Source organism: Eulemur rufifrons, chromosome 2, assembly GCF_041146395.1.
Source record: "Eulemur rufifrons isolate Redbay chromosome 2, OSU_ERuf_1, whole genome shotgun sequence".
Taxonomy (NCBI): Eukaryota; Metazoa; Chordata; class Mammalia; order Primates; family Lemuridae; genus Eulemur; species Eulemur rufifrons.
In genome coordinates this window covers 44530715-44543240 of record NC_090984.1, presented here as the reverse complement: position 1 = coordinate 44543240, position 12526 = coordinate 44530715, and the positions used below count along the sequence as shown (strand labels likewise).

Here is a 12526-nt window from a genome sequence, read left to right as displayed (position 1 = left end):
TTTCCTAGTAGAGAGAGGAGGAGGAACACATGTACAAATTTATGTCCTGCTTTTAAGAAAATAGGAAAGAGACCAAGAGCTTTTCTTGTATCTGCTTCTTTCCAATTGCCTTCGGCTCAAAACAATCCTTATGGCCATTTTGCTACCCTTCGGTCTCCTCCTGGCTGTGTGTTTCTTGAAGCTGAGAGCAGTCTCACCTTTCTCGAATTCTGGCTTCTACTGCTTCCTCCCTCTCCAAATAGTCATCACCCTTCTAAACCATAAGATCCTTGAGGACAGCTTTTCATTTCATTTTATTTGCTCCTTGCATCTCTCACACTGCCTGCCACACAGCTGGGTATATAGTAGGCTTCTAAAAAGCAATAGCTATTATGACTATTTTCGATATGACCAAAAAGCAGTGCCACTGACTGTGTACTGTGTTCCATGCTCCATGCTAACCACTTTACACATGCATTCTTTCTAATTCCATTGCCATTTTTGGCTCAGAAAATAAGTAACTTGACAGAGATCATACAGCCAATAAGTTAATATAGTTTAATTTGATTCTATCCGCTTTACCCATCTGGTGGATGAACAATTTGCTATACTGTGTATAATTTTCCACCCCTACATAACCACATGTACATAAAAAGGTAGTTACTTGGAAGGATGAACATTTAATCTCCCGTTATATTGACAGCTTGGAATTGTAGACCAAATATTATGTTTATAGGTGTGTAGGACTTCATCAAAGAGGGGGTTCTTATTAAATTTTGACCAGACATAGTTGATTTTTTGTGTACAACTTAGCAATGCACATTTTAGCTCTTTAGTTTCTTGAAACCTGAGCTATCACAGGCAGAAAACTTCAAAGCTGAGCACTCATTCTGTGTGATTTCCCAGCCAACATGTTGAACTCAAATGTGATTTTTCAGTGATTGCCCTAGATTTGCTGGCAATTATTTAAATAATCTAAAGGATTGTTCCACCATTTAATGCTTTTATTTTTCCTCTCTCAACTGAGGTCTTGGTGTGATTATCATCGGCTTAGCCGTGACAGTGACTGCTATCACTGGTTTATCCACCTCTGCTATTGCCACAAATGGATATGTCAGAGGAGGTAATTAAATTTGTGATGTGCACCATCATTTGTAAGGTAAAGCCAACACAGGCTCTCATAGTTCACCAGTGACCTTTCGGGAGTGTTTTCAAAGGTAATGCAAGTTGGTTCCTTCTCCACCACTCCCCCACCCCACCCCCCAGGCAAAGGGATGCGAGAAAAATGGAGAAGGTTTTAACCTTTGTCAAACACCCAACTTCCTCATTCAGGTTCCTCAGCAGTAAGAAAGAAGGTCAAATGTTATGTTTTCTCTTTTCACAGCCAGGGTAGTTTCTCTCCCAGGACACCAGCGTAAGTCAACTTTTCCTTTCCAGGGCTGCGGTTTCAGTTGTGTTTATTTTAGAAACCATCCTTCATCCTGATGAGCTGTTCTCCTCCGACTTGATCTTTATGCCAGGCATACCAGTTTCCGCTTAGCACACAGAAACCCCGATGGAGCCCAAGGCATGGACCTGAAAACTTAAAGGCAATGTAGTTTGCAGCAATAGGGAAGCCAAGGAAGAAAAGTAAAACGTAGTATCTTCTATCTTTCATTGCTAACAGGTCTCGGAGTTCTCATAATTCTTCTTTCCACCATGGTAACTTCTATTACTGGGTTGTCAACTTCTGCGATAGCAACTAACGGGTTTGTTCGTGGAGGTAAAAATCTCTAAGATATCTAATGTCCTCATCACTCGCTACGGGTAGGCAAAAACTTTTTATATATTTCTTTTTGATGGGAATGAGAAAATAGCCCGATGTTCTTGACGCCTGGCTCAGTATTTGGAGGAGCCAGATGCAGAAGAAAACATAAGGTACGGTGAGTACAGTCCAGCTCTGCGCTGGTCGTCTCTGGTCTTGTTTCTAACAGACCTCTCTGGCACATTTCAGGTCATGCCTTACAGATGTGCAAATTCCTTGAGTAAACAGTTTATTTTTCAGGCAGGTCTGCATACCTCTTGCTGGTGTTTCTTGGAAAATGATTCCCGGACATGGCTTCAGTTTTAAAGTTTGGTACATTTCAGGTGCTCGCTAGACCTTCGTGGGCTGGGATCTTTTAGAACATTTCAGGTTTTCATGGGGAGGCTGAACCTCCTATGACAAGATTCAGACAGCTGCCTCCTGAAGCACCGGTGACTTTTCTCAGTACTGGAGCCCAACACCTTTCCTGGGGGATTTTGCAGGTCTTGGATTCGTCATCGTCGGCCTTAGTGTGGTGGTGACGACACTCACAGGTATTTCTATGTCTGCTATTTGCACAAACGGAGTAGTAAGAGGAGGTAAGCCAGTTAATTCACTTATGACTACAGGCTTGATTGCTAGGAATGTCTAGAGTTGGTTTAATATTGGAAGTGAAAGTTGCATATTGCTAGTTAGTCCCCAAAGTCTTAAAATAAAATAACACAAATTTAAACAGCAAGGCCAAATTCTTCTCAGTTAAAATGAGATCTCCAGAAAAGATTTTTTGACCCATTTCCCATGATGAAACATGTTTATAAAGTGGAGAGTGACCATGTGTTTAGTAAGAAGACATGGAATATTTCAGTAAAATACATGGTTTCTTTGTACCTTGGATGAGCCCCGCTGGCTCTCTTCTCGGGTCCCTGCAACGTGGGTCCTCTCCAGCGCCCTCGTGAGCAGTACTAACAGTCCCACTTGGTGAACCACTCCCGCACCCAGCCCTCAGGGTTCACCCCAAACCCTGCACTCCCAGTGGCCAGCAGGCGCGGGAAGACCATTAAAAAGAAAAAAATTAATAAATGAAGAGTTACTTTCAAAACATCTAGGAGCAGGCAGGCCCAGGCAGAAAAGGAAGTGGATAAAGTTTATCATTGTTCTTCTAACTTCCTTTCATTGGTTCCTCTGGTTCTGTACTTGAGGAGTTTATCCAGGTCTTGCTACTCAGAGCCTTCTGAAACACCATCCCTCCCACAACACACCTCCACCCCCAACTTCTACCTGGCTCTCATTTGACCAAGCCCACCTAGATAACAAGAAGCTAGCTAATGTGTTTAAGGTAATCTGTATAAAGGAAACAATGCGAATTTGCCCCACCCAGATAATATGTTGCATTTTCAGAGAGGACTTTGACCTCTGACCCCAAAGGAATTACTACAGAGAAAGAAATTTCTTCACAGCCAAAAGTAATTTTGTTTTGTTTTTAGGTGAATTTATTCAATATCATTCTTCTGTCCACTCAGTTCACCTCTAAGACCAGCTCAGTATAAGAAGTCATTAATTTACTATGGTCTGTGATAATCAGACCTCTTGATACTTTTCTTTTTCTTTTTTTTTTTTTTTTTTGAGACAAGAGTCTCACTCTGTTGCCCTGAGTAGAGTGCCGTGTCGTCAGCCTAGCTCACAGCAACCTCAAACTCCTGGGCTCAAGCAATCCTACTGCCTCAGCCTCCCGAGTAGCTGAGACTACAGGCCTGATTCCACCATGCCTGGCTAATTTTTGTATTTTTAATAGAGATGGGGGTCTCACTCTTGCTTAGCCTGGTCTCGAACTCCTGAGCTCAAGCGATCCTCCCGCCTCGGCCTCCCAGAGTGCTAGGATTACAGGTGTGAGCCACCGCACCTGGCCCATCAGACCTTTTAACATTTAGTATTTTCATTTTCAGTAACCTACTCTAGGTACCCTCCAAGTAGTTGACCAATCTAGTTCTGTGTTTCATGCACACAGACGTATGCAGCCATATATAGAACTACTTTTCCAATGTGCAAGGAAGAGGCAATTGTTCCAAGTCCGCCTTATGTTTCTTCCCACGTGCCACCCCCATACACATATGAGTATTTGGCAATAATCATGCCTTCTCTAGCTAAAAACGTAAAAAAACAACTCTGATCTATAGATGAATAATACATAGCACTACACAGATACCTTGATTTATGCAGCAAATATATACCAAAAAATTATATACACTTCACCCACTTCATTTTCTACCCAGGCTTTCCTATTCCTGGAAATTCTGGATATAAAATTTTACTTCAGTTGCATTATTAATTTGAATATGCCAATGATATTTTTTAAAGACAAAACATTTTTTGAGTAAAGTTTGCCGTGTTCTTAGTTGTAGCATATTTTTTTTACATTTAGGTTTCAATAAATTGGGTTTATTAAGTCAGGCTACTTCTATTGTAGATTATAGAGTACAAAGAAGGGTTAAGTTATTCATTAGGGTGACACAGGATTCCTAAAACTATTAGGAAGTTGTAATATTTTATTAGAATAATTAACATTTCAAATGCTTTCAGACATTTAAAACTACTTGGTCATATAAACTAGCAGTTCCTTGACATAAAGCATGTTCATTTCTTGTTTCAGGTGGGGCCTATTATCTTATTTCCAGAAGTTTAGGCCCCGAGTTCGGTGGGTCAATAGGCTTGATCTTTGCTTTTGCCAATGCAGTGGCTGTTGCTATGTATGTGGTGGGATTTGCTGAGACTGTGGTAGATCTTCTTAAGGTAATTAAGAGCTTCTCTATTTTTCAGCCAAGCAAGATAATTCAGTTTAGTTTGCTTTTTCAGGGCACTAGGGGATATTATTATGGCAAGATGAGAGGAAAAAGTTGGAAATAGTAGAAGGAGCCTAAGCTTAGCATTGGAAGATCTGGTTTTGAGTCCTGGCTCTCAAATTTACCAGCCAAGAGATTTTGGATCAGTTCCTCTATTAATATAAACCCTGTTTTCCAAATCTATAATATGGGCTAATAATGTTATTCTATGTATTTCACAGAAGTGTGCTGCAAATCAAACTAAATAATGCACATGAAATATTGGGTAGCATTTGAAACACTGGATAAATAATGGGTACTATGATCAGCAGTAATACTCTGATTATGGTTGTAGATTTCCAAAGGAAAAGAAAGTTCAAATGTTAAAATAACTCCCAGCAGAAAACTAGGCATTCCCTAGTTTAGTGTCAGTCTAGGATGGTGTATACACAAGCACAGTAATTAGCTAGTATACTAACTAACTTCTAGTCCTTGTCTTGTGGTAAAGATAGCATTCACTGAATTCAGTTGGTAAAAGTACCTCTATTTGAAAATTAGATAAATAAATGAGCTTGTAGTTCCTAAGGTGTGTTATCTTCAAGAGATGCCTTATCAGATTTGTGTGGTCTGTTCCTAAATTAAACAGCACTTAATTTCCAATATTCATACCATGAACCACTCATTTTTATTCCTCTAGGATTCCCCTTGACACACAAAAATAGTCATTCTTCTGAAACAAAACACAATATATTTGTGCACACACACTTTTACTTAGTGCTATCATCTCTTCAAAAGCTATGATTAGAATGAATCTCTAAAACTTCTAGCTTTTAACCGTGACTATCAAAGGCCTATTATCACAGAAAAAAAAAATGCTAAGTTATCTTCTGAATTTTATGAACACTTCATTTTTGTATCATCCTGTATGGCCCCATGTGTCAGTGTACAGTATCTCTTTTAACTGTTATATGCTACAATAAGACACATGCCCAAAAAGCTGTATCTCTAACCATTTAACCAATTTCCCCCCCAGGAGAGTGATTCAATGATGGTGGATCCAACCAACGACATCCGGATTATAGGCACCATCACCGTGGTGATTCTTTTAGGAATTTCAGTAGCTGGAATGGAATGGGAAGCAAAGGTGAATTTCTCAAAAATGTTACCCACAAATGCTAGTCGGGTCCTGAACAAATTGCAGGAATAGAAGGAACCCCATATTCCAAAAGAATTGCTGCTACTATTTGCTATGGTGAAAGGAGCAGGTTAGCACCAGATGGAACATGACGCCTGCAAAGCGGGAAGCCCAGGCAGTCGTGACTCACAGCTCATGAGTCACGTGACAGGGCCTGTGTTTTGTCCTTTCTGCTATCATCACACTGACACAGCCACCAAGGTGGCTGCTGCCATCTTCATGCATAGACCCTTCACGATCATAGCAGTGGTGCACGCTGGAAGCCTGTGTCTCTCAATCACAAACCCTGGTGTTCCCTTTCAAGCTGCCCGTGGGTGCTGCTGAAGCCCAAAAGAAATGGCAAGTGTGCTAGGAGAGGGTAATAGAAGCAGAAGTTATCATTCTTTTCTGAAACCTAGTATTTCACCTGCAAGTTTGAAGACACCATAGGCTTTGGAACCAGAAAATACCTGGGTTGAACTAGTAGTAAAACAGATAGTAAATTTCCAAATGAGGGGAAGCATGTCTTTTGCCTTCTTTGTAACTCCCTGCACTGATTGGTGCAATTGAAAATGTTCCTCTGTGCCTGGAGGTGAAGTAACTAGATTTCAGGTGGTCACGAGAAATAGAAAGACAGCCAAAGCCTCTCACCTACGTAAGGCGATAGGAAGCATTCCTACATGGCATTTATTTGTGGATGATACATTCACACATTAACTAAAAATTAATTAAGAGCCTACATGCGTTGAGCATTCTGCCAGGCACTAGATGTTCAGTTGTGACCAAAACAGGCAGAATCCCTACTCTAGTTCAGCAAATGGTCTACAGATAGATGAGTAATAAACAAGTAAACAAAGGAATAAATATAAAATGGTAAATTGTGAAAAAGTACTGTGAAGGAAATAAATAGGACCCTGAGATAGAAAAAAAGAAAAACAAAAAAAAGAAAAACAGAGGAAACCTACTTTAGAGTACTGGATTCCAGGAGGCAGGCAATGAAGTTTAGTGGCAATAGAAAGTAGTATTTAAATCTCCAGCTTTGTGGTTAGAGTGCCTGGATTTGAATCCGGTTTATATTTCTGTGACCTTAAGTAAATTATTTAACCTTTCTGTGTCTCAGTTTCTTTATCTTTAAAATGGGGGTAATAAAATTACCTACTTCATAGTGTTGTTAGTTAGTGGTATTATTTAGCTAAAAGAATACAGGTAAAGTTAAGTCTGAATCTGTTCTATTGTAAGCCCTCAGTGACCATATAGCTGTCATTATTTAGAGTAAGTGGTCAAGAAAGGCCTCCCTGAGGAGGTAACTGAGACTTAAAGGATTAGAAGGAAATGGCATTGTGGAGTAGGATGGAGTGTGTTCCAGGTAGAGGAAAGAGCACATAGTAACACTGAGCCAGTAAACACCTTGAAATGGAGAGACTGCAGGAAGACCATTTAGCCGGTCACCGCTGCAGAGTGCTTGAGCTGAGTACACAGCGGTCAAGTGCGCTGGGCATCCCAGGAATTCTGTGACTCATTCTGTGTTTTCACTCTCCTACACTTAGCAGCAGGAAGAGGAAGAACCCACAGGTGCTCTGCCTAGAGAAAAACTCAAGTCTATCAGTGTTAAAAACTTCTGGCTCCATTTACATTCCTGAGACCATTGTGATAGTTACCCACCTGCTAGTTGGAATGTTCTTGAAATGTAACCCTCAAGTGCCCAAGCACATGCTCCCGTTGAAAATGTAGCATCAATATCCAGGAAGAATAAGGTTTATTAACATGCTATTCTATAAGGATGCACTTATCTTCTCTGGGTAGCAGAGTCTTCACTAGAATAATCAGAGTCTTTCTCCAGTGGAAAATTACAACTTTTATAATTACATAAGAAGTTGTCACATATATCTAATTTGTCTCCTTTTACTTTGCCATTCCAGGCTCAAGTGATTCTTCTGGTCATTCTTCTTATTGCTATTGCAAATTTCTTCATTGGAACTGTCATTCCATCCAACAACGAGAAAAAGTCCAGAGGTTTCTTTAATTACCAAGGTACATGTTACAAATTAGCTGTGTTTCAGTAAATGGTTCTCCATTGCCCCCCATCACCATCCCAACCCCGCCGACCCCAGCCATGGGAATGCCAGTGTGGTCCAGGGAAGAGCCTGGAGTTGGATTCAGGAGACCCAGGGCTGGGTCTCACCTCTTCCACTTACCAGCTGGACAGATCACCTAGCGTGTTCAGGTCTCAGATTCTCCAGCCAAAGTGTGGGTGATAATAATAACTTCCTGAAGGAATTCTGAGAAGCAAATGAGATAGTGGATGTGAAAGTGCCTTGTAAACCTTAAAGTGCTGGACAAATTGTTGCCCCTATCAAACAGTAGAAACAAAGAACATACTCAGTGAAAGAGAATAGCTTGAACACCCACTGGAGGTGGGGGGCTCCGGCAGGTAAAAAAAAAAAAAACCCAAAAAACAAAAAAGAATAGCTTGAACAAATTGTTCAATCATTGCAGAGCACTAAAGTCAAATATAGTATTTTTGCACCTTGCTTTCCTATAGCATTACCTACTTAAGCATCACTGTCAAGTTTTCAGGCATAAAAGACTGTAGGAGTTACTTAGTATAACATCCTGTGATGATGTCACTGAGCATGAAAGCTGACTTCTTTTCCTCCTATTCTGCTCCTCCTATCCACTCCTTCCCCTCTAGCTTACTCAAGAATCCACTGCTGTGGTGTTTTTTTAAATATATATTTCCCTTCACTATTTATTCACTTGACAGTATTTGTTTCTTTTTTATATCACATCATCTCTTTCTTCTTAATTCTTTTCCTTTATAAAGATTGTCTTATTTGCTTTGCATGTTAGCATCCTTTTCTTTTCTATTCTTTTCCCTCCTTCCTACTTCTACCATATTTTTTGATGTTTTAAGCTTTTCATCCTTATTTGGTACCCCAGATTCTCTTGTTCACATTTTTCTTCCTCCTCTTTTCTTCTTTTTCCTTTCTGTTTTTCTTCTACATTGTTCTCTTTTATTTAAGTAATTTGGTGACAATCTGTGGGATAGTATTATGTTGTTAATAAAACCCCTCACTATGTTATTCTCCCATACTAAGAATATGGTATGAGGATCTAAAACCCAATTTCTGGGAGAGAGGAGTAAAGAGATTAGGACATTAGTAGCAAAATTGTAAAGTAGCCTCATCCACAAGGTTCTTCGACAATTAGAAAAAAAGGCATAGAAAAGCAGTGTGTTGATTGTTTAAGCTATTTATGTGTGTGAGGATTTAGTTGCATGTGTTTGGGTGTGTGTGTGAATGTGTGTGATATATTTGTAAATATGCCAACATGGTATATTGAGAGAGTGCTTCATCTCTTCCTCTTTCAATTTATTCTAGATTCTAAAAAAATCAGGCAGCCTGGGTCTCTGGTGGCACAAAAATTATTGATTTTTTAGAGCTATGTCCTAGAGATCTAAAACCTTACGATATATATTTTGACTCTTGGCAAATATTAAGATAAGGTTCATCAGGAGTATACCAGCATCTTCAAGTTCATTTCATTTATCATATAGGAATATAACTGCATTTAGGGCTATGGAAGGCAAAGGTAACTTTACCTCCTACTCTGTTAAAGAAAAAGTCTACATAATAATTTTCTCATAATTTGTGTTGCAGCATCAATATTTGCAGAAAATTTTGGGCCAAGCTTCACAAAGGGCGAAGGCTTCTTCTCTGTCTTTGCCATTTTTTTCCCAGCAGCTACTGGGATTCTTGCTGGTGCTAATATTTCAGGAGATTTGGAGGTATGTTGTTTTCTCTGCTTTGCAGCCCTGAGAGGTGGTGGTGATGGTGTTGTTGATGGGTAACAGAAAGAGCTATAGAGATTGAATGTGACCGTATCTCCCTACAGATTCACAACTCTAAGATTTCTGCAAAATTTTCTGCTTATTTAAAAGTTCTCTCTTTTAAGGCCAAATTTAGATTCCTATTCCAGATAGTTCTTACAAAAGTTTTATTCAGTGATATCAGAAGAACAGAGTATATTGATAATGTGTCATAATTCTAACAAAATGAGTATAATTCAGTAAAAAAATACCAGAACCACATTTTCTCTTTTAACACCATAATGAATAAGAACATGAAACAGTCATGAAAAATTAAAAACAAAACAAAGAAAAATAACCACATTATTACTTAGCACTCTATCCATATTATTCTATGTTAAGTACAGTAAGGAACACTGTATGAGTTAGGATATTAGAATGTTATGAAAGAGCAGTAACAATGGGATAAAAAATATAGAAGCTTGTTTTTCTAGTATATAAAAATCCGAGCTCAGTCAGGCATAGTGGCATGCACCCATAGTCCCAGCTACTCAGGAGGCTGAAGCTGGAGGATTGCTTGAGCCCAGGAGTTTGAGGCCAGCCGGGGAAACACAGCAAGACCCTTTTTCTAAAAAAAAAAAAAAAAAATCAAGCTCATGGGCCATCCAATGGAATAAGAAAAGTCTGCTCCAAAGGGTAGCCCAGGAATCAAGATGACCTCTCTTGTTTCACCATTACCTTGGGGTTTGCCCTCATCTGGGAGGTCCAAGATGACTAATCATTTCCAAGATCACATTCTAGTCCACAGGAAGGAGAATAAGGAAGTAGAGGGTAAGCAATGCCTGGAACTTGTACATATCACTCCTGCTGACATTCCATTGGCCAGAATTTAGTCTTGTGGCCTTACCTAGTTGCAAAGGAATCTGGGAAATGTAGTTTCTAGCTGGGTAGCCATATCCCCAGATAAAATTTTAGGGGGTTCTAGTATTAAAAGGAGGAAAATGAGGATGGATATTAGGGGACAATAAGCAGTCTCTACCACACACAGAAAAAAGTAGGAGTTACAGGTTTTACCTCAATAAATTTATAATCAACTTTGGAAGACAAGAAATATTTTCAAGAGTCATCAGAAGATATGTATAAATGAAAACCATATGCACTGTCCAAGTGGGTTGTGAAATACAAATACTGAACAAATAATTGTTAAGTTAGTCAGGGAGGGTATCCTCAAGGAAGTAACTTTTGAACCTGAACTGAAAGCAAAGGCTACATGCTGACTATTGATGAGGATTTATATTTATAAGAGTATTCCAGGAAGAGAAGACAACAGGAACAGTCAGGCATGAGGAGATTTGGAACAATGAGGAGTCCCTTGAACTTCAACTGGAGAAATCCTATTGAGGCAGAGTCACCTTTAAGGCAAGGGCAAACAGTTAGAGGGTACCCAAATCTGAGTGAGAGTTGCTTGCCCTAGAATATAACTCCATGAAAGTGAAGACTTTGCCTTTGATTTTGTTCATTGCTGTATCCTCAGAGATAGTAAGTATTCAATAAATATTTACTGAGTGAATAAATAAAGGCAGTTAGATTTGTTATATTATTTATAGGAGCCACAGTACTGTGATAAATTCTTGAGCAGAGATATGGCATGAAACAGATTGTGCTGAAGTGCAGGAAAGTTAAGAAACTTATTCAAAATGATTCAAGTAGTAAGCATTGCTGCTTAATGAAACTTAGCTATGGGTGTTGAATTTCTGGTTTCTCAGCTCTGTAAAAGTATCAGAGGTCACTGATTTAAATTTCTGCAAACTGGAAGCATACCTTTACATTAAAGAACGTTGTGCTTTCCCTGGACTCCTTAGAAACAAGTTTGTATCCGATGCTCAGGAGTTGGTTCACCTTACCAGCACCTACTGAGTGAGTCCCTGCTCACACCAGGCACTGCAAAAGCAAAGAGCTTCATCCTTCCCTCAAGGAGCTCCTAGTCTAAGGGGAGACAGACTTACTCTAGCTGAGTTAGAACAAGCAAGAACAGAATCATGTGCAATGGAAAGAGGAAATAGTAATTACCCGCCCCCCAAAAAAGTAAGGAAAGACTTTCAGGGGAGAGGACACTCACTCCAGATTTCGAGGGATGAAAAGGAGTCAACAGGACAAAGAGGAGAGGGACATTTGGAACAGAAGGAATGGGGTGTCAAAATGCACAGAAAAAGATGCTGCTTATGGGAATTGTTTTATGTGTGAAGTTGGGTACCTAAGTAAAATCATTTTATCAAAATGTTAATTAGCATATTTATAAAGAATCTTCTGTGTCTTAGGCACTCTGGGAGTAAGCAAAGAATTAAAAGATACTATCCCCATCTAAAAAGGCAAAACTTAAAATTCCCTTCTCCCAAAATAAGTGCTAACTTGATTTAGGGTTGCTATGTTAGTAAAGAATTTTATTTATTTATCAATCTGTGCTAAGAAATCTCTGATTTTGAGTTTACACATAAAGAAAGTACAGAGTGTGGCCTGTCATGATTTTCAGGGCGCACATGGTCGTAATATTATTGCAGAATGTTGCATTCTTTCCATTTGAAAGTACTTTTATGATTTTTCAATTAAGCTTAACTTGTAACACATACACTACTATATACCATATAATTTTGCTTTATGCTGTGTAATTGTAAGTAGAACTCAAAGGTCCTTTAAACTACCAACAGTAGAGTTTAAGTATAATTCCCAAACTAGCTAGAGACACCCAGGAGGTTAGAGGGAGTACCATAATTAGGTACATGTTTTAGAGAGAGACCACTAATGGTTTGTGAAGGACAGGTTAAAAGGCAGGGGAAGAGGGACATAGGTAGGAAGACTGGAGACAGAAAGATCAATTAGAAAATATCCCAGTAGTCTGGACAAGAGATGACATGGGCCTGAATTAAGGCCACGCAGAGGAAAAGCATGAAAGGGGTCAGCTTTTGTTA

At 39.3% G+C, this 12526-nt stretch overlaps 1 protein-coding gene across 3 annotated transcripts in view; it reads left to right on the top strand.

Annotated features, from left to right (window-relative positions):
- Positions 1 to 12526, top strand: part of SLC12A1 (solute carrier family 12 member 1) — an 86987-nt gene that overhangs the window by 14932 nt on the left and 59529 nt on the right. Inside the window, exons 4-8 of one of the 3 annotated variants that reach the window (XM_069460283.1) lie at positions 2266 to 2361; positions 4410 to 4549; positions 5612 to 5722; positions 7672 to 7783; positions 9412 to 9539. In XM_069460283.1, coding sequence (XP_069316384.1) covers positions 2266 to 2361; positions 4410 to 4549; positions 5612 to 5722; positions 7672 to 7783; positions 9412 to 9539 — 587 coding nt within the window. Of the gene's footprint in view, positions 1 to 1006; positions 1103 to 1645; positions 1742 to 2265; positions 2362 to 4409; positions 4550 to 5611; positions 5723 to 7671; positions 7784 to 9411; positions 9540 to 12526 lie in introns of all 3 variants that reach the window. The other 2 variants (XM_069460272.1, XM_069460293.1) reach the window with 2 other exon arrangements.